The following is a 22,140-nucleotide window of genomic DNA, read 5'->3' on the forward strand; positions in this document are numbered from 1 at the left end:
ATAAGAAACTTTTTTTGGAAAATAAAATATCCACCGTCCCTTATATTGATCGTCGGCCATAGAAAACTATTTGCGGAAACTCTTACGTATAATTCAAAACAACATTTTATTTTTAACCCAATATATTCCATACCAAAAAAAAAAATTACATTAATTATAATGTTTTATTGATGTTATATGTTAAATGGCATATTTAAGAAATGACACTAATAGCCGAAATGAAACTATTCAAACAGGTTTTGGTTTTGGTTAAATCGGTAAAAAAAAACCGGTTTTCGGTTCAACCTATAAAAAAACCTATTTTAATTTTATTTTTTTACTTAAATTTAATCATACCATGATATTTACTTTGTAACACATAATACCAATATTGTTTGAACTTAGAAATATATGAAAGGGAGTTTATTGTGGGTTAAGAATTGTATAAAACATAAAGGGCTCAAATAGAAATAATAAAAATTATAGTCTTTAAAAAGCATTCCTTCAAGTAAATATTTGCAATACATAAACCATCACAAACCTAGAAAATACTTGCAATGCATAAACCAACATAATTTGAAATTTTGAGTACATGAAAATAAAACACAGAAGATGTTAGTTTGAGTTTTTACATGAACTTATTGTAAATGGAGGGCGGTGCAAACAAAAAAACTTACAAAAAAAATTGGTAATAATGTTAGTGGCCTAATGCGTGTGTTATGTATTTGACGAGAATCATAAAAAAGAACTAGCCCAACATTAAGCAAGAGATAAACTATTTTTATTTAACGAACTATTCACCAAAATGAATTAATCACTATTAGGAACTGTTTGCCGCCGCTGCTTTACGCGGGTAAATGACTAGTATATATATATATATATATATATATATATATATATATATATATATATATATATATATATATATATATATATATATATATATATATATCGACACACACACACACACGTAGTTTAGGGTTCTAAAGTTACAACGATTCTTGTTTCCTAAACTACAAAAACTATAAACTGCACCAGATAACACAGTTTGAAACTTTCGCAGTGTAGTTTGCAGGTTTTCAAAAATCTCAAACCGCTTATGCGGTGCAGTTTACAGTTTAACACAGTTTGAAACTTTCGCAGTGTAGTTTGCAGGTTTTCAAAAATCTCAAACCGCTTATGCGGTGCAGTTTACAGTTTTGACTCTAAACTGCACCACACCACACTGCGAACACCCCAATTCGAATGATCAATCACTTCATAAAAAGTCACTGCGAACACCCCAATTCGAATGATCAATCACTTCATAAAAATTCTATATTTCATCCATTAATATCTATTTATCCCTCAATCTCAAGACAATATAAGTAATCATCTCTACAACCAACAAAAATCCTCCCACAAATAAACACGGGTGAAGAGAATATATCTCCACCAATGTCCAACCTACCAAATTCCTCCACTTCATTACAATCTAACTTGATTCTTAGCACAACTATACTTCCCGAACTCGTGCACACACAAATTAACCTGAAAACAATCATTTGACAAAAATCAGTGCGAAAAATAATCATAACAACACTTTAATTCTTTTAATGAGTTTCTATATTATTACCTGTCCTCCTTGACATGTGAATAATCCGATATCAACCGTAAGTTTTCATCTACATACGCAGACGAAACAATCGGTTCCCCCAAATCGTGCTTCCACAGTAGATTTCCTTTTTCCTAACAGGGGTAAAATGGTCATTTCCAAATAATTTATTGCAAGAAATTATTTTTTACTCTTACCAAACCAAACGAATAGACCCCTTCGTCCCTGGAACATATAACCACCTGGTTATGTAAGACATGAGATATGCTGGGCCCACCAAAGATCGGGCCCCCAGTTATTCCCTAATTAATAAAAATATGTTAACATATGATATCAGACATGTGGCTTTTTCAAAGTAGAAATTATACAGTTTATGGATATATTATTATTTAATATTTATTAACATATGGAGAAGCTAAACTTACCCTCCAAATGATGGATCCATTTCCATTAACAGCAACTACATGTCCATTCACCATGCAACATATCACTGCAATTGTACTTTTTGGTTATATATTTATTTATTTAAAAAAAAAAAAAAAAAAAAAAAAAAAAAAAAAAAAACACATACCATTCCCATTAATGTGATCAATGGAGAGAGAGCCAAATATGGGTGCTCCCATGTCTTGAGCCCATAACACACCGAATGGTATAGCCTGCTTATAATAAAAAAAATTGTAATTTAATTAAAATCAAATATATTTAAAAAAAAAAATGTCGGCCTAAAAGGTTTCTAGTGAGATAGAAAAATCAAATTTTAAATGTTGTATATACCTTTAAAGACAATGCAGTCATGGAGCCATTAGTGGATGCAAAATAGAGTGTTTCATCAGCCTACAAAATTAATAAATAAATAAATAAAATAACCCCTTTGCATATGATGATTATGATTAATTAAATTCACCTCATTGATTACAGGTGAGCCATATATGCTCCCACCACAATTTAGGTTATAGACACAAGAATGAGTCTGATAATCAAGGGCATATAGATTATGGTCATAAGATCCACACCTGTATATTATTTTATACAACATTAAAAAAAAAAAAAAAAAAATAGGAGTTTAAACATGAATATTTATTGAAAAAAAAAAAAAAAAAAAAATGTGTCAATGTGTGAAAGAAAAGTGAATATTACCATACTAGATGCCTCTGCTTGTCTACCACTGGTTGTGACTTTACCTTCAAAAAAAAATGTAAAACTTGCTTTGGGATAAACATTTGAATAAAGAAAATGGGTATGAATATTCAAACATAAATAACTACAATAATAATCTTCATGGAAAATTATTAAATTTGAAGATGATGATGATGATAAGAAAGGAAGTAAAAATTATCAAATATATATATAATCAAGCCATGCAATATTTGCAGAAATGGTGGCTGTTTAACTGGAAAATTACAGATATGGTCCATGTGTTTCATAAAAATTACAGAATTGGTCCCTGCCTTTTACGGGATTTACAGAAATGGTACATGTATTTCACAAAGTTACATAGATGGTCCATGCACAAGATTGACTTCACAGAAATTGTCCCTCCGTTTCACAAAGTTACAGAAATGGTCCCTACGTTTGATAAAATTACGGAAATGGTCCCTAATTAACTGAATTATCACAGAATTGGTCCATGTGTTTCATGAAATTACGGAAATAGCCTCTGTCTAATAGGGGGTTAACAGAAACAATCCCTGCGGTTCATAAAATTACAGAATCTCTCCATGCCCTTTAGGAAATTTACAGAAATGGTCCCTTTGTTTCACAAAGTTACAGCGATTGTCCCTGCCAAATAGTGACTTAACAGAAATTGTCCCTCCGTTTCACAAAATTACAGAAATGGTCCCTACGTTTCACAGAGCTACAGAAATGGTCCCTAATTAACTGAACTATTAAAGAATTGGTCAATGTGTTTCATAAAATCACAGAAATAGCCTCTGTCTAATAGGGGACTAACAGAAACAATCCCTGTGTATCATAAAACTACAAAATTTCTCCATGCCTTTTAGGAAATTTACAGAAATGGTCCCTTGGTTTCACAAAGTTACATCGATTGTCCCTGCCTAATAGTGGCTTTACAGAAATTCTCCCTCCATTTAACAAAATTATAGAAATGGTCCCTACGTTTCACAAACTTACTATAATGGTCCCTACGTTTCACAAACTTATGAAAATGGTACCTACGTTTCACAAACTTACTATAATGGTCCCTACTTAACTTAATTATTACAGAATTGGTCCACGTATTTCGTAAAATCACAGAAATAACCTGTCTAATAGGGGATTAGCAAAAATATTCTGTGTTTCACAAAGTTACAGAAATGGCCTCTGCCTAATAACAAATTGATAGAAATGGTCCCTGTGTTTCACAAAAACTACAGAAACGGTCCCTGATTAATTGCAAAATTACCGACATGGTCCCCATATTTCACAGAAATTACAGAAATGGACCCTGTGTAACACAATACTACCTGAGTTCAATAAAGAGAGGAGAAGTACCTCACCACCTGTGTGGAAAGTCCAAGTGATGCTTCCATTCATGGAATTGAGAAAATATATGTTCCCTTTGTAACACCCAACTACAACCTAAATATGTAAAAGATCTTTGTCATAATGTGTATATATTATATATAATATAAAAGGGTATTATATAATTATAATTAATGATTGTTGAAATATAAGTTAACCTGAGAAAAATCTCCCAAAATTGTTGCTGAGCACTCTACTCTCCCTTCTAATTCAATCTCCCACTGGATAACACCACTGTACAATTCAATTCATGTGATTAATTATTAAACAGATTCAAAAGTGAATGTACAATTCTACCCTTCTGCTAAACTTGGATTCGAGTCACTATTAACATAAACAAATAGAGATCCTTTTGCTATTTCTTTTTTACTTAACATAAACAATTAAGAAACTAAACACTTACTTTGAGGCTTTAACACAGATAAATTTCCTTGAATGAGATCCAATGTACAAAAAAGCTCCCTCTTCTCTTACAACAACAAGTGGTGATGCATCAACACAAGACTCCATGTTAACTCTCCACACTTCTCTTATAAAACCCTTTTTCTCACAAATAGTTGCTTGAAATGATGTATTAATGTTGTCATATTTCTCCCCAAACATTACTTTGTTACAACGAGTAATTGCACAAAAACACATGTGATTTGAGATGGAGTCCCAATTATCATCTTCCATTTTTAAAACCTTGTGAGGAGGATGATTATTAGAGCTAGATTCATCAAGCTCATTAGATAACCTTGTATGTAGCTTTTTTGTTTTCAGATGGGTGTCATTAGATACAATAGGAAGTGGATGATTATTAGGATCCATGAGAGCCATGAGGAGGTTTAATGGAGAAGGAAAAGAATACAACAATTTCATATTGATTCCTAGTTTATGTGAAGCATGAGCTGCTGAAATTGAATCACCACCCAAGTCAAAGAAATCATCATTGTTGTTGAGTTTTTCCACCAATAAAGCATCACAAAAGGCCTGTGTAAATTTAATAAATAAGAAATCATGAAGTTGCGTAAGTTAATACAAAAATATTCTAGTGCTAATTGCTCTAAAATGATTGGATTGTATAAAAGTGGTACGAATTTTAATAAACAAGAAACTGTTGAGTTTTGGAAGTTAATACAATATAATGATATTTGATTAACTTCAGAATAAAAATATAGGAAAATGAAAAAGCATGAAGTTTAAGTAACAACAAATTTGATCTTAAAAGGTTGAATCTTTAAAGGGTTAATCTCATAAAAGACCTCATATTTTGTGTTTTTTCCGGATTAAACCTCACATTTATTTATTGCCTGAAAAAGACCTTGCATTTTTTCATTTTTTCCGATTTGCCCTTTTAGTTTTTTTGAGAAAAACTAAAAAAGTTGAAGGTTTTTTCGGAAAAAAAAAAAAAAAAACAAAGTTGAGGGCTTTTTTGGAAAAAATGAAAAAATACAAGGTCTTTCTTTTTCAGGCACAAAATAAATTTGAGTTTTAATCCCAAAAAAACACAAAATATAAGATTTTTTATGAGATTAACCCATCTTTAAAATAAAATATAAGATATACCCTCAACCAAACAATATAAAAGAAAAAATTAAATATCATCCTTTTCTATAAGATATACACATATATAAAAGTGCCCAAGGAACAAAAAAGGTTAGTATTTAGTATCCTCATTTACTGTAACAATTAACATTTTCCCAAGAAGGTCCAAAGTGATAAATTTACAAACTTTCCAATTTCTTTTTTATCTTTTTCTTGTTCTATTTATTCTTATTTTCTCATCCAACAAGTTTTAGTTATTTACATTGATGTCATGGAGGAAAAGCAAGAAGCAATTAAGGAAAATTAAAGAGGATAAAGGAAAAAAAAAAAAAAAAACCTCTTTTATTGTCTGCAAACGATTGGCATCAATAACCTCATCCATTTCACTACAAATATCTGACACTAAACAACTTGAACTCTCCAACAAACCATAATCCACCTTCCCAGAAGAAGAAGAAATCGGTAGCGAATCCACAAACAAAAACCTTCTAGGAATCATTGCTAATGGAAGCTTCTCAAACATCCAACCTCTAATACAACAACTCAAACTTTTCCCATGTTTCACAACTACATAAGCTTCAATATACGCAACTTCTCCAACTCTTTTAAAAGTCACAACAACATCATCCACATCATTGTGTAATCTCAATGTATTTTCAATCTCCTCTAATGCAATTCTATTACCATTCACCTTTACAATTCGATCATTTCTCCCTACAAAAACCAAGTCACCACTAGGAAGTTGTTTGGCAAAATCACCTGTCTTAAACAACACTACACTTTCCTTTTCATCAATTGAAGAGAAAAAAGCAGACCCCAGATGAGAATTTGTAATATCAAGAGGCATAATGTCATGATTTATGTATCCGATTGAAGTACATAGTCCAGAAACATATATTTCTTCTCCAAGAAGTGATACATTACAATTAGGAAGAGGCATTCCTATTGGAACAGTAGTAAGTGACTCGGTCTCCAAAAGAGATGGAAGTTTTCTACAGTCAAAATATGTACAATCACCTGAAACCTTGGAGTGAAAGTTAAAAGTTAAATCCATTAGGATTAATAAGTAAATAAACAAGTGAAGACACATGATATATGATATAAGGTGATTTTAGGATGTAGTGCACAATCTTTGACTCACCTCTGTGCTACCATATAGATTCAAGATTGTGGTGTTGGGTAATAGCTTTATAAGAGAACTCCATAGGGATAAATGAAGGATTTCTCCACTTAGTATTAACAATTTTAAAGAGGTTTTAATCGTTGTGCTATATGAACTTTGAAGAGATGGAAGAAGCATCCTCATTAGTGATGGTATAGCAACAAGCCTATTGATAGGATAGTCCTGCCAATTGTTCCAAAAGATCAAATTTAGGCTATGTTTGGCATACTAGCTGAAAATTTAGTTTTTAGCTGAAAAGCTAGCTGATAAAAACTGATGTTTGGTAAAAACTAGCTGATAAGCTAGTTGAAAGATATAAAATGACATAAAAGGGTATTCAGAAGAATGCGTTTTGTAATTAATTAAGGGTATATTCGGAAAAAAATTTAAAAAGCTCCTCAAAAGTTACTCTAAGGTTCTGTTTGGCGTAACACAGCTAACTTATTTTTCGAGTTTTTTTAAATTGACATGTTTGGCAAGCCAAAAAGTAGTTGATAAGCTGATTTTTTAAAAAGCTACTTAGACTAGCTTTTCAGAAGCTTTTTTAAAATGTTACGAAGATATCCTTAATTAATTTTGGAAAACGTTCTTTTAAATGTCCTTTTATGTCATTTTATATATTTCAACTACCAGCTATCTTTTCGGCTAGTCTACCAAACATAGCCTAAGTAACTTTTCAGAAAGCTAGCTTATAAGCTACTTTTTGGCTTGCCAAACCTGAGAACTTAAAAAAGCTCGAAAAATAAGATACTTTTTATCTAGCTGTGGCGTGCCAAACACAGCTTTAGTAAAATAAAATCAGCTTCTTGCCTATTCGGCTAAAATTACTTGTCTAAAACTTGACTTTTGTGTTAATGTACCTGTAAATACTCGGTGATGGAAAGTATATTTTCTTTTAGCACACTGAAAGGAGGAATAACCAAGGTACAAGTAGTAAGTAGAGCTCCCAAAATTTCTTGCAGATGATCAATAAAGCCAATGGAGGTTTTGAACAACAAAGTTTCCTCACCACATAAGGGATACATGTCTTGCATCCATACGAAGCGATTAAGAAGACCTAAAAGACGCAAATTCCACATGGGAGAATGAGAACTTACACAACAAATACTATGACATGAACAAGTATCAACAAATAATATTTATAGTTGATATTTACTCACCTTGTTCAGTGCCACAAACACCTTTAGGTTTTCCCGTTGATCCAGAGGTGTACATCAAGTAACAAAATGGTCTCAGAGTCTTATTTTCACATGGCCAAAGCAAAGAAGGGGAAGAAAAGTAGTTGTTAAGGTTGGTTTTCATGGAAATTACTAAAACAGGACAACCAACATTATCAACAAGAAAACGATATTTGTTGATTTGGTGAGAGTAGTTTTCATCAAATGAAGTAGAACCACAAAGAATGAGTTTGGAATTTGAAGAAGAAACAACGGATAATACTCTTTCTTTTGGCCATGAAGGGTCTAGTGGCATGAAAGCCTCCCCACATCTCAAAATAGAAAGAATAGATATAATATATTCTACAGAAGGAGCCATGTATATCCCCACAATTCTTGGAGTGTTTGTGGATTGATCAATAGGAGTAGAGCCTGAAAAGAGAAAGTTGTAGTCTTGTAGATTAATATTCAACAAATATATAATCTTTCATTGGATCAAATTGAACATTTAAATTATAACTTCCGCTTTTATTGTGTTATTTGGGTAAAAGATTTGTAGATCATGGGATGATGGAATCTCACTAATCAAAGAATCATTAGCAATGTCAAACTGCTAAGCTCACTAGTTTAAAAGAAATACAAAATAAAATATGATGCTTTCACTTTGAATAAGCACACTAACAGATATAATATTCGAACATGATTTGTTAAAATTGTAAACCATACTCATACATGTATAAAAGAATATTATATCACTCAAACTCGAATTCAAAATAAGAATTTCATATACATCATATAGCAACATGAATGGAAGAATGAAATAAACCTGGGGAAGGTCTGATAAGATACGGATCAGCTCCACCGTCAAGGATGAACCGTAGACGGCGGCTGAGAGAATCTACCGCTTCTAGAATTTCCGAATAAGTGAAGCATACGTCGTCTTTGTACACCGGATGATGGTCATGCGATGGTGATGTTTCAATGAAATGGTCAATTTCTGTGGTGGATTTGGTATGGTGTCGACGGGAAGAGTGAATGACTGCGATTTTATTAGGGTTTTTGGAAGCCGATTTGTAGAATTCGTGTGAAATACAGCAGCTGCGAAGTGAAGAGAGGTTTTTCTGGTCCATTTCTTCTTCACTGTGACAATAGAGAGGGAGAGACAAGGGGGGAATGGCACCAATTGAAATACAACTGCTGGGCTATTGGTTTTGTGGTGTTAATTTGGAAGTTTTGGTGCAGTTTGGATAGTTAGATTCCAATAATATTTAGGAATTACAATTGAAATTGATAAATATTAATAAAAAATAATAAATAAATAAATAAAAAAAGACACTGGTATTTTGAATTTTATATGTTGATTGGTTGTCACGAAAATTGAATTGGAGTTCATATAAATTGATATAATTATTATTATTTTTTTGTCTGTTATGTTTAATTTGAATTAAATTTTTTTTTGTCTGTCATTATAAAAATAGTAAAATTTTAATTAATTGATTTAGTATTCTTGTCGATATAATGTGAAAATCATGCAAAATACTTCATAACTTAAAATCAGTCAATACGTATCTTAATAATATTACCAAGAAACATAACAATCTATCGCCTTCTTCATTACATATCCTAATATTGTTACCAAAAAATACATAACTCAAAATCTTACTATACATCTCAATCGAAGACACAAAAACTTATAAATCCAAAATATCAATCAGCATCCAATGAACATCTCAAGCCTCTCTATTGCCTTCTTCATTTTTCTAGAAAAATTTGTACATTAATGGGTCACTTCTTATTAAGGATGTCAAAAAGTCTCGTGTGACCTCGATCTCGTGGGGGCCCCGTCCCGTATGGGGGAATTTGTTGAAAAAAATCAGGGATGGAGGCGGGGGCAGGGGAAAGATTAACCTCCGTTTTAATTTCGGGAGCAGGGGCGAGAGTTGGCAGTCCCGCCCCGAAACCCCCATGGGGGCGTTAATAAATTATATATATTGACATATATTAATTATATAAATATAATAAACAATAAAATGATTTTCACGTACAAAAATTCAACAAAAACATGTTTTTAAGTTGTTTGTAACATGTAAAATTATGCTATGAATAACTATTTGTTAACCAAAAAATAGTTTCTTTTAGCCCAAATAAGAATTTCTTTTAGCCCAAATAAGGTACCCCAAAATCAATAGGGGCGGGGGCAGGGGTAAGAAGGGGATTCGTGTAACATATGATTCTTGGTACGTATTTAAATTCAAGTAATTTTGTATTTTTCTCTAGGACTCGGCGAATTGGAGGCCCAACTCGTAGAGTAGACTCGACATTATGCGGGGGGGTTTAATGACCTACTCAACGAGTCGTGGGACCGACTCGACGAGTAGAAGCAGTCTGGATGACAACCCTAATATTTAAGGTTTGCACCCTATTTAAACAACTTATCTCGTCCCAAACTAGCCTCCATTGTCCCTCTCACTTCTAGAAGACCCTAACTTGAAACCCTAGCCATTTATTGAGTGTTCTTAAGCTTTGTGGTGCCATTTTTGTGTGTTTGAAGTTTGAGGAAGAGAAGGAAGCTTGAGAGATCAAGAGAAAGCAAGAAGATCCAGAGGTTTGGGCACATTTCCAGCTCATTTGAGATATAAAGTTGTAGAGTCCTAAATCTGCTTATGTATCAATCTGATCCGCTTGATGGTGCGGAATCCCAATCAAGCGGATGATGCCAGATCAAAATAAAAGAGAAGGAGTGTAACATCCTGTTCTGGATCGTCTGTGATCAGAGTTCGTGGGCTGCAAACCGGGCAGGAGGAAACCTCGGGGTTGCGACGAGTTGCTAGAAGCATCGGGCATCTCATCACCTTTCCATAGGTATGAGGACCTTTGGAATCAGAGTTGTATCAAAGAAGCTATGGAAGTTTGAAGATTTGGCAAGATAAGCCCCTAAGTTGAGAAATGTGGCAGCGGAGTACGCTGGGTGTACGTATGTGTACGCTTAGCGTACGAATACGCATGATCCTAAAGCAAGAGCCACCTAGTACGTTGGGCGTACCAGAGGGTACACTGGGCGTACTAGGCACAGTGTAGAAACCCTAATATTTTAAGTGACCCTAGATAAGGAATGAGATGGCCTCATTCCTGGCCATTTTTCTCAAAGAACGAACCCTCCAAAACCCTAAACCTTCGTCCATAAAAGCTTGTGAGTGCATGAGAACCCTTGGGGTGACCTTGTGAGTCCTTGGAAGTGAAGAAGGAGCCTTGAAGGGAAAGGAGTTGGAGTCCAGGCTTTAGATCTGAGCTTTTATGGGGATGAAGCATCATTGAAAGGTATAAAACTCAAATATTTCACATTCCTTTTTGAGTTGTGCATAGTATGGTTCATTTTAGGATTTTTGGTCCCAAAGCTTGAAGCTTTATGAGTTGATAAACTCCAGAGCCCATTATCTGTCCTTTTGAGTGTTTTTAATGGAGTATTTTCATAAAAATGAGATCTTTGATGTTAGAATCAAATCATGCATGAGATAAGAGCTTAATGAGAAAAGAGAATGAGTGTTTTGTGTGATTGTGACCACATCAGCCATGCAAAGGCTTAAAGTCCCTGACTTTATGGAGTAAGAGCTACTAGGAAGCCCAGATCTGAGAAATAAGCTAAGGTCTTAACGGTTTAAGACCAAGAAAATGGACTAAACAAAACTGAGCGTACTCCCAACGTAATTCCAGTACGCCCCGCATACTTGGTTGAGGCCCCCGATCAGATTCGTACATGCTTGGGTACGCTGAGCGTACCAATGGAGGTACGCCCCGCATAACCTCTTTGTGGGCTTTTGTTCTAGACTTTATTATGGGCCTTAAGGGTTGAGCCTAAATCTTTGTGCTTGTGTATTAGAGACTATGAGTAGAAAAATATTATAAGTATGTCTTGGGCCCTTAAGTTGGACTTGCCATTAGATGTGAGAGAGTTGGGCCTCAGGAGAGCCCATTTATTATTGGGCCTTGGTGGGCCCAATAGGTTTTAGGTCATTGATGGGTCGGTTAGTGGACTACCTTTAGACCTAATGAGCGAGAGTTGAGAATTAGTTCCTATTTGGGATAATTGTGGGTTTGGCACAGAGTTCGAGGTTGGTGCGTGGCAGCAGCGTTTATAGGGACTGTTCATCATCTGAGGTGAGTCTTCTCACTATACTTTGCCTTGAGTGGTATTTATGTGTGACCGGAAGGTCTTATGTGCTTACATCAAGTATTATGTTATCCTGCCTTATGTATTATGATGTGCATTATTTCTTAGTGATTTATGTCATGCGGAGCTTTACAGACCGAACCAAAGGGTCCAACGATTTATGAGGCCATATGGTCCTCAACCAGACCGGACCAGAGGGTCCAACGAGCTACAGGACTGGAGGGTCCCACTGAGACACACGGGTCGGAGGGTCCTACAGAGTATAGCCTCGAGTGGCGAATTTGTTGTATGTGGTATTTTGGGGAACTTACTAAGCTTCGTGCTTACCGTGTTATGTGTTATGTGTTTCAGGTTCTTATCAGGATCGCGGGAAGGCGGCGGCTCGATTGTACACACACAAGAGAAAATAGTCATGAACGAGGATCCTGGATTTGAATAATTACTTTTGAAAACTATTTTGGAAAATATTATGACATCGACACTAGTGATTTTGAGAATTATTTATATGTGGTTATGAGTTTTAAAATTTAAAATTTTGTTTGAAAGTTTACGCCGTTACAAGGAGAAGAAGAATAATATTAATCTTGTATGATTTGATTAGAATGAAGTTCTCTTACACAAGATTCCCACACTTATGCTCCTCTCTCTCTCTCTCTCTCACACACACACACACACCTGCACTCCTCACCACTAATACAATATATAGTGGACATGGGTCATGAATGGGTTTACGGCCGTGAACCAGTTCACGGCCGTAAACACCCACCTGGGTCGTGAACACAACAGCGAACACATATTACATTACAGAAAAATACACTTTTCTAGAAAAGTAAAGTATAAGCCAATATTTTAGACCCAACAATATCCCCTTTGGTTTATAGCTTTCTTTTCTAATTGACCCAACAAACTCCCCCTAAAAAGTAGTTGGATTTTCTTGCTCCTTCATTTGGAGCTTGGCTTCAGCGTTTATCTTCGATTTCTTCACAGCTTCAAGATGAACTTGATAAATCTTCAATAAATGACTTCATCTTGAGCAGTTGGGATTTTCTTCAGAATTTGACTTTGAACACACGTCGGGTGTGGAGGCATCATGTAGAGATTCTTGAAAGATGGCGCTTTCAGCTTGAGAATCTTCAGAGAGAACATTAGAGAGAACGAATCTTCTGGATCGCTTCAGCAGGTTCATAGATAGCAACAAAGTGATTGAGGAGGCTTCAATGCAATCTGTCACATAATCTTCAATTGTAGCTTCAACTTGCTTCTAGGGTTGAAAGATTGAATGTTGAAAGAATAATCTTCATTTCTTGCTCCTTCGAATGAGAATTCTTCGATGATCATGGATGAAGCCTTGGCTTAGAAAATCTCGATACAGACTCCATGAGTCTCATCTACATCGGAATTCACTTTTCAAGACAAAACTAAACTAAAAGAAAAAAAACTTAGCACACAATATTTTTGGAATTTTCATATTTTCTGAAAAATAAAACAGAAATAACACTATTTTGGCACCAAAGGGCCTTTGGTCTAGCGGTAAGGAGTGACTCTCTCAAATGAGAGGTCATGGGTTCAAGTCTCTCTAGGAGACATAGGTGGTATTTAAGATTAGATTAGGAGTAGGATAGTTTGCCGTTTCAAAAAATAATAATAATAATAATAAATAACACTATTTTGGCTTTTTGATTTTTTTGATTTTTGTTTGATTTTTTAAATTTTAATTCTCCCCCTAAATTTGCGCATAGAGGATAACTATGAACAAATTTAATAAAAACAAAAATATTTAGGATCAAAGTTGTCAGGCAATCCAATATCGTTTATCCGTACACACCTGCATGTTTAGATCTGGTCAATCACCGGTATTGTGATCCACTTAAACACAAAGGATGTTGACAAATTGGACAGGTTATAAATGACAAGATAGTGTGATCTATATTCTTAAATGGACATTTAGATGACGACGACCAAAGATATTGTTGTCCACTTAAATTAAGCAGTGAGATCTATAGACAACCTAGTAAATGGTTCAATTTTAGTTGTACTAGAACGTGTTTCCCACTTCCTGACATACCTCGATAATCAAGAACTTCAAAAGAACTCTTTACTTTAGGTGAGTATTCAATCATTAAGAAATAAGTCGGATATAGAAGTGCATATGTTGTATCCCAGGTCGGATGTCTTCCAATCACACAGAGGAACAACATATGACTAACATAGATAGGGGTTAAAGAGGTAGTAGAGTGCATATGTTGTGTCCCAGGTCGGATCTTCCGATCACACAGAGGGGACAGCATATGACTAACAGATAGAAAGAATTTTATAAATATGGATATGCATAGAGATAGAGTTTCATATGTTGCATTCCAGGTCGGATATGTTCCAATCACGCAAAGGAAGCAACATATGACGTACAGATAGTGATGTGTATATTTAATGCACTGGTTTTTTATTTATAATTCCTAATTTATCGCGTCTGAACCACACCTTACAGGCAGTGAACCCAATTGAGTATAGTATAGCTTTGATAAACAAGGGTGTCGAACACAAAGGGAACGGTAGTGAAATATTTTAAAATAATTATAGGTTACACAAAACACATAAAAGCAGTAAAGAAATGGTTTATTAAATCTCAAACAAACAACTAATTAGCAAATCTCGATAAACTGACAGGAAAACAAATCTCTTCAGGTACTTTGGTTTAGATAAATTACACCTTATAGCATAGACAATTGCATACACAAATTAATTTATTCATGTTCACCGATTCCTAAAATGATTAGATTCACATTCACTATTACTAATCCTTTAGCAAACAAGTCAATTCAAACAGTGATAAGTTGATTAAAATAACATGCTTCCTAGTGTTCAGTTCGTATCAAGCAAGACTTGTAATAATAGTTAATCAAATTACTAATTCAATTTAACCTCTTGTTTATGGTTTATCACACACGGCTCACACATTAACTTACTTATTTCCTAGTTAATCCTAGTTTCACATTCGTTATTCCTAGACATATAATCTTGATGGTCATCAAAATCATAGGAGACAAGCAATCAAGCAGATGTTCATACAACTCAATATACTTGACAATTAACAGAAAATAATTGTCATTAACACATAAGGATCTTTTAACAAGCTTGGCAAGATAAATTAAACATAAATCAAACAATCCAATATAGAAATTAATCCAATAATCAAGGTTTTATTTAATCATAAACTCAAAGTAAATGGTTTTGACACAAAAATCAAAAAGCAAAAACATAATAGTATAACAGCAGAATGCTAAGCATGGTCACGTTAACAAACCACATGATTACTGACACGAATCCGCTCTCTAATCCTTCAGATTTTCGCTCCTGCCAGCTTAACGGCCTTCTGTCCGCTCCCTAGACCCTCAAAAAGGCTTAACAGAAGTTAATTGTCGACTAAAATAGGTTAGAAGTCGGAATCCCCTCTTAGAACGAATTAAATGTCAATATATATATAGTAAGTTTACACCGCCAAACGAACGCGACGCGTAGGTCCAAGGAACGCAGGGCGTTCCTTTAAGCGGTCCCGTAATCCCCAAGACATGAATGCAGCGCGTTCTTCCTAGGAACACAGGGCGTTCGGCCCACCTTCAGCCTATTTTCTTTTCATTTGTAGTCCAACTCCGTTTTTCAAGCCCTTTTCTCCATATCCGCTCCAGCAACTTATATTAGTTGTAAATTACAATTCAAAGTATTATGAGTACCTTTTAGTTCTAAATAAGAATAATAAAGGCTAAAATATAAAGATATAACGTATAAAAGTATGTATAAAAATACACATATCAGATAGAAAGCAAGAAAATAATTTCCTACATACCTATTTTATCAGAACCCCCCAGTTACCCTATCAATATCGGAATTAAGGACATGAGTCCATACATTAAGGAAATGTTGAGCCACAATTCTAGATAATTAACTTTTAGTGTATCTTATAGGTTCTCATGTTTATCTTATTGCTCAATCTACCTGAGCGTTGTATTGTCAGTCCAAATGAAACTGTCTAAGTACATATTTTCTGGTCCTTTCATTTGTCAATCTAAGTCTAGTCCTTTTGAATCCTTTGTGCCTACCAGCACATTGAACACGGAGTCTAGACAATTCGGCTTTAGTGCATTACACGAATTTTATATTGCCCTTTAGCACTAGACTTCATATCACTTCCCATTTAACAAAACTAACGAAAGACTATAAGAAAATAAAAGATTATCTTTGAAATGAATCAATGTAAGAGAAACTCAGGAGTATCGAGAAGAAAAACTCAAACCATAAGTCACCGATTGAATTTGCATCCAGAAGGTCTGAGAACAGCACGCATATCTTAGAACAGATCCAAAAATCCTTCACGTCGTTAAGCACTAACCCCATGTGTGATCCCTTCCTTTCTTCCCTTCCCGCAAAGGACACATACTCTCAAACAAAGTTCTGAGTGTTGCATAGTTGAGAGATGCCTCCTATCATGTGCCTAGAACAACCACTATCAACAAATCGAATTCTGATGATATGCCTCCATAGTTTTTCTGACACAGAGCAGGATTAGTTGTTCTTTGGAACCCAGTCCATTTTGAAACTGGGTCGACCTTTGTTATATTTGCAAAGTACTCTCTCCCATGACATGTCCTGCTTATCACAAACAAAAGATGTAGAAATATTAGAATCATTAGAAGATTTGGGAGAGTGGACCTTTGGTGCCCATCTGTATTCGGGTTTAACCCATTTCTTGTTCGATCTGGTGGGTGCCTTGTCTCTTGCTTTTGAACTTGAAGCTGGTCGTCGATATGACTTTGATTTTGGCCTCACGGGAGCATCTCTTGGATTTGGCTTTTTATCCGGCATTCCCTTCTTGACCTTGGAATTTAAATTCTTGCCCTTTTTGGCATTCCAGTCGTCATTGTTTGAAAGTGGCCTCGAAGGGTTTCTTTTGGAAAATCTCCCTCTTGGCGTGTTCTGCCAGCCTTGTGCGTAGTAGGGGACGTATGCGCGATTGGGACAATTTATGGCAATGTGTCCAGGTGTTCCACAGTGAAAGCAAGTCTTTTTCTTCACTTGAAAGTTGTTTCTTCCTGCCCCTGGTGGCGTATTCTTGTCTTGTCTCTGATTGTTCCCACAAGCACACTTGCAGCAGGCATTTTTGTTTCGTTTGTGTTGGTGGCCTGTATTTACCAACAGCAGGTTGATCATAAGCAACATATTCTGAGTTCAAGGAGTCATTGGTTTGATCAATAGTGTTCGCCTTGTTCTCATCTTCCGCTACTTTACCTGCACAGGAAGTATAAACATTAGTATTTTTCATCTCAACACCCTCAATTGGCCCTGATTGTTCAATCTTAACTGAAGTTGAAGCATGGGATTGGCCATACTAAAGGTGTGCTTCATTTCTTATTTCTTCTTGAGTTAAAGGGGTGAAAGTGTAAGTATCATTGAAAGGAGGAGGAATACTTTCATACCCCAGACCCTTTTGTTGGTTATCTTTAAATTTTAAACAATTGCCAATCATGGACACAACTACCTCACTTGATACATCAAATTTCTTAAAGTTGAATTCAGCATCATTATATTTTGCTTTTAATGCATCAAGTTCGGTAGTCACAGCATCAAAATCTTTATTAAGATACTTATAATGGACACACTTGTCATTGTATTCTGCCTGTAATTTCTTATAATCATTTGTCTTGGTCTCTAATTGATCTTTCAATGGTTTCTGGCCTTTCCTAAGTTGGTACCCTTCGTATTTTAGTTCCTCGTTCTCTCTACGTAGTAATCCATAATGTTCGCGAAGAAATTTAATCGTAGCTTCACAAGATGGAGTACATGAAACATCATTGACCGGGAGGGATGCAGAACTCATTTTTATCGAAAATACCCTTTGACTTAAAAACTCAAAAGTCAACCTTAAAAGTCAAATTTAAAAAAATCAAACTTAAAATTCAAGCCAAAAAATAAATTTGAAATTTTGAAGGTTAAACGAGAAAGTCAAAGTTTAAAGTCAAAGGTCAAACTTGAAAGTCAAAGTCAAAATTTAAGGTCAAAAGTCAAAAATAAAAGTAAAAAATTAAAATTAAAAAAAACTAAAGTTTTTGGTTGAAAATGGATTTTGAAATTTTGAAAATTTGATTTTTGGGCAAAATTTGTCAAAATTGCGAAACTTGGATCGAAATAAGAAGCCTTTTGAATTAAATTCGGAAGTAAAAAACCATCCAACAAGCTAGATCAGATGGTAAGGTGTTGGAATTATGAAGCAGGGGACCCAGGTCTGAAATCTGGCACCCCCAAAATCCCCCTCTTTTTTTAAGTATAGGCCGCACCAAAGGCTCGTTGGGTCGAGGTGTTGCTGGGCCGAGAAACAAGGCTGACCAGGAACACTGAGTCGTAAACGTCCGAGAACCCCTAATTCGTGATTACGGCCGCCGCCGAAAAACTCTAGCCGCAAATGTTTCTTCGGCCGAGAACCCTTCAATGGCCGTAAACCCTTCAATAGTTACAAAAAAAACGACGTTTTTCACACTTTTGCTCCAAAATTCGATCCAAAACTCGTTTTTATCAAAAACACGAAGAACAACCCCCCCCCCCCTATTTTTCAAAGATCTATCCAGAAACGCAAAAATCCTTCAAAATAAGATCAAATACGCTCCAGATCTGGCCAGAATGATTGATACCATCTAAGCTTTGATACCACTTGTAGAGTCCCAAATTTGCTTGTGTATCAATCAAATCCTCTTGATGGTGCGGAATCCCAATCAAGCGGATGATGCCAGATCAAAATAAAAGAGAACGAGAAGAAGAAGAATATGAATCTTGTATGATTTGATTAGAATGAAGTTACCTTACACAAGATTCACACACTTACACACACTTATGCTCATTTCTCTTTCTCTCTCTCTCTAGCCGCACACTCTCTCACCCCTGCACTCCTCACCACTAATACAATATATAGTGGACATGGGCCGTGAATGGGTTTACAGCTGTCACACCCCAAAACCACAAACGGCGGAAACGTTCAGCGGTGGAGGACGTCATGTACAGTATCACAACAGTGTAATATAATAAACAAGCAACAACATCATCCATTGCATTATAAGTAAAGTTTAATACATGTATGTTCTTTCATTGAAATAAGACACCAAAAATATACAATCAAAATAAAAGACGAGACTTGTCTGCTCCGTCTTCTCAAAACCTGGCCTTCGTACCTGTCTACTGATGACCTGAGAATACAAGTTATTTTGAAAGCGAGTATCAGCTTTAAAGCTGGTGAATTCATAAGTATATAAGTGTCATTGCTTTGTTTGTGAAAATCTGTTTTGAAAGCCATGTAAACCTTTAAATGAAAATGTTGAGGTAAGTATGAAATCCCTAGGAAAACCCTTATTCTCTATAAGTATGAAATGTAGTCTTCTACCAAGACCCGAATGTTCTATTAGTAAAATGATAGTTTTTCCTGTGTAATGACTAGTACTAAAAGTGCTTAGTCTAACTCATCGTTTATGTGAATGTATCACAAAATAAAGTAAATAGGAAAATATAACCATGAAAGTATTACTCTTGGGTTACCCGGGGGTAACACAATGTTGCTGACGCGAAAGATATAACCTAATGAACATCCGAAGATTGTTCAATTTAACCTCTGTGGTGAACAGTAGATTCCAGGAATGGTTAGTTCCGTAACTGACTTTACATCGATGTAGTCGAAGTAAATGACCTAATAAACATCCGAAGATTGTTCAATTAACCTCTGTAGCGAACAGTAGGTTCCAGGAATGGTTAGTCCCGTAACTGTCTCCTAATATATGTAATGACAACCCAATGAACATCCTAAGATTGTCCAATTAACCTCTGTGGCGAACAGTAGGTTCCAAGAATGGTTGGTCCCGTAACTGTCTCCTAATATATGTAATGACAACCCAATGAACATCCTAAGATTGTCCAATTAACCTCTGTGGCGAACAGTAGGTTCCAGGAATGGTTAGTCCCGTAACTGACTCTACCTTGCTATAAGCGAAATAGATAACCTGATGAACATCCGAAGATTGTCCAATTAACCTTTGTAGCGAACAATAGGTTCCAGGAATGGTTAGTCCCGTAACTGTCTCCCGTTGAACTGGGATGGGCAGGACGATTTACTGAAGGTACTAATAATTCATCCTAACGAACCGAGGTTCAGATATTCATGTAAGTATACACAGGTCGATGTATCTACGTAAAAGTATTCATGTAATGTGTTCATGTAAGCGTGTTCATGTAAGCGTGTTCATGTATCATGTAAGCATATGTAAAGGTACTCATGTATCAGGTAATGTACTAATAAAGACTCATGAATGAACTGACTCTTGTGTGATTCCTTGTAGTAGTAATAATATTTGATATCTTCTAACTATCCCTATGATAATTAACTGGAAAGTAAGTGGTTGTTCAAGTAGATTTATGCACCCTCGATACGCCAGGGTGCGGGAAACTGAACGAAAGATGAAAACTATAATCTCTAACATATAAATGAACATATGCGCATAAGTATAGTTTGATTCAAAAGAAGTAAAATAATGGTTTTGCAAGATATCTAGGAGTTTTGAACAATAATTTAGAGTGACTTGAAGTCATTAAACATTTCAAAACTAATACTTCTGTTATCCAAGTATTTTAAGATAGGAAACCATTTTATGTGACACCTTTTGAAATATGTGAAATCTACTGAGTGAAAACAGAGTTATAAAATACATAAGATTGATTTAATAACATATTGTTTTCTACTTGTATCCCCCCCCCCCATTAAAGCATTTAAAATCCTTTAAAACATTGATTAAGGGGTATGAACTCACCTGCAGTTGGAGATTGGAATGAACTGAACGGTATAGGATGGCTAGGTGTCAAGAGAGGACTTGTGCACACACTACGATCCTAATAAACATATAATCACACATATATGCACTCAATTAGACTCAAATGACTAATTGATAATGTTTAAGACATCCTAGACATAATTAACACTTTATATACGTGTTTTAAGCCGAAAGGATTTCATCTAAGCTATTGTGGAACAGGGTATTTGTGTTTAGGGTTTCCAAAGGACCCTATATGAGAGTTTACTCTCCATTAACCATCACACATGGAGTTTACGGTTGTAAACTCTTGAGTTTACGGCCGTAAACTCCCAAACATGTGTGTTTGGTGTGTTTTGAAGTCCCAAATGCTTTCTAGAATTATTCTAACTTAGTGGCTAAGTTCTTGGAAGGGTTTAAGGTCTATAAGTACTCCAAATAGGAGTTTACGGCCTCAAGGACATTTCCCCTTGGAGTTTACGGCCGTAAACTCCCTTGGGGTGTTCTTTTTGTTGCTTTCAAGCCTCTTGCACTTGTGGGATATGTTCTAGACTTTTATTCCTAGCATTTGAAGGCATTAGGCACACCTTAGTGACCTTTTTAGGAGTTTAAGGCCCAAGAACCATGTCTTGGCCGTAAACTCACTTGGTTAAGTGATTTTGTTGTGGTTTGGTCCTTCCATTAAGTGTGTAACAATTTCTTGTAAAGGCCTAGGGCTTTAGGTGTCATGAAAACACCCTTTTGTCCATTTAAATGGAGTTTACGGCCTAAGCTTCACTTGGGCCGTAAACTCACCCTTGTTTGTGTCATTTGATGTGTTTAAGACCTTATACTACTTGGGAAAATAGTCTAGATGCAAGCCTTAAAGTCCTAGAGCCTTAAAACACCATTTAGGGTGTGAATATGGAGTTTACGGCCTATGAGAGTTCTGGGTCGTAAACTCCCAATCTTGGGTGGATTTTTGCTTGTTTTCTTGTCCCTAACATGCATACATAAACATCTAAGGCCTTATCATAACACAAGTGTCGGTTTTGGCTTCGTTTCAGGAGTTTACCGCCCAAGAACACCTTGGGGTGTAAACTCCTAGATCTAATGATTTAGCCATCTAAATCATCTTATAAGCATCTAATAAGCATTCTAATACTACTAGAAAAGGGTACTCACAATTTGGGATTAAAACCCGAAGATCCGTCAGA

General features: G+C 35.4%; 1 protein-coding gene across 1 annotated transcript; it reads right to left on the reverse strand.

Moving 5' to 3' along the window:
* Window positions 1-1,282: 1,282 nt before the first annotated feature.
* Window positions 1,283-9,160, reverse strand: LOC145097539 (AMP-dependent synthetase and ligase family protein). The gene is made up of 16 exons (XM_079035117.1): window positions 8,769-9,160; window positions 7,946-8,374; window positions 7,646-7,842; window positions 6,765-6,968; window positions 5,961-6,647; window positions 4,500-5,068; window positions 4,255-4,330; window positions 4,067-4,153; window positions 2,711-2,754; window positions 2,478-2,586; window positions 2,348-2,407; window positions 2,145-2,229; window positions 1,999-2,063; window positions 1,771-1,875; window positions 1,595-1,707; window positions 1,283-1,509 (listed from the first exon to the last, which is right to left on the reverse strand). Exons 1-16 carry the CDS (start codon window positions 9,070-9,072, stop codon window positions 1,320-1,322), a joined length of 3,324 nt encoding a protein of 1,107 aa, XP_078891243.1. The 5' UTR covers window positions 9,073-9,160; the 3' UTR covers window positions 1,283-1,319.
* Between the last annotated feature and the right edge of the window lie 12,980 nt (window positions 9,161-22,140).

This window comes from Lactuca serriola, chromosome 1, assembly GCF_051521515.1.
Source record: "Lactuca serriola cultivar US96UC23 chromosome 1, Lser_US96UC23_V15, whole genome shotgun sequence".
In the NCBI taxonomy this organism is placed as follows: domain Eukaryota; kingdom Viridiplantae; phylum Streptophyta; class Magnoliopsida; order Asterales; family Asteraceae; genus Lactuca; species Lactuca serriola.

Bases quoted from the DNA above. Each gene is read 5' to 3' on its own strand.
- LOC145097539 (XM_079035117.1), bottom strand. From the start codon at position 9,072: ATGGACCAGAAAAACCTCTCTTCACTTCGCAGCTGCTGTATTTCACAC. The intron at 2,408-2,477 runs GTGAATTTAATT...TTAATTTTGTAG, and splicing joins GCTCACCTGTAATCAATGAG to GCTGATGAAACACTCTATTT. The intron at 1,510-1,594 runs GTAATAATATAG...GATTGTTTTCAG, and splicing joins TCACATGTCAAGGAGGACAG to GTTAATTTGTGTGTGCACGA.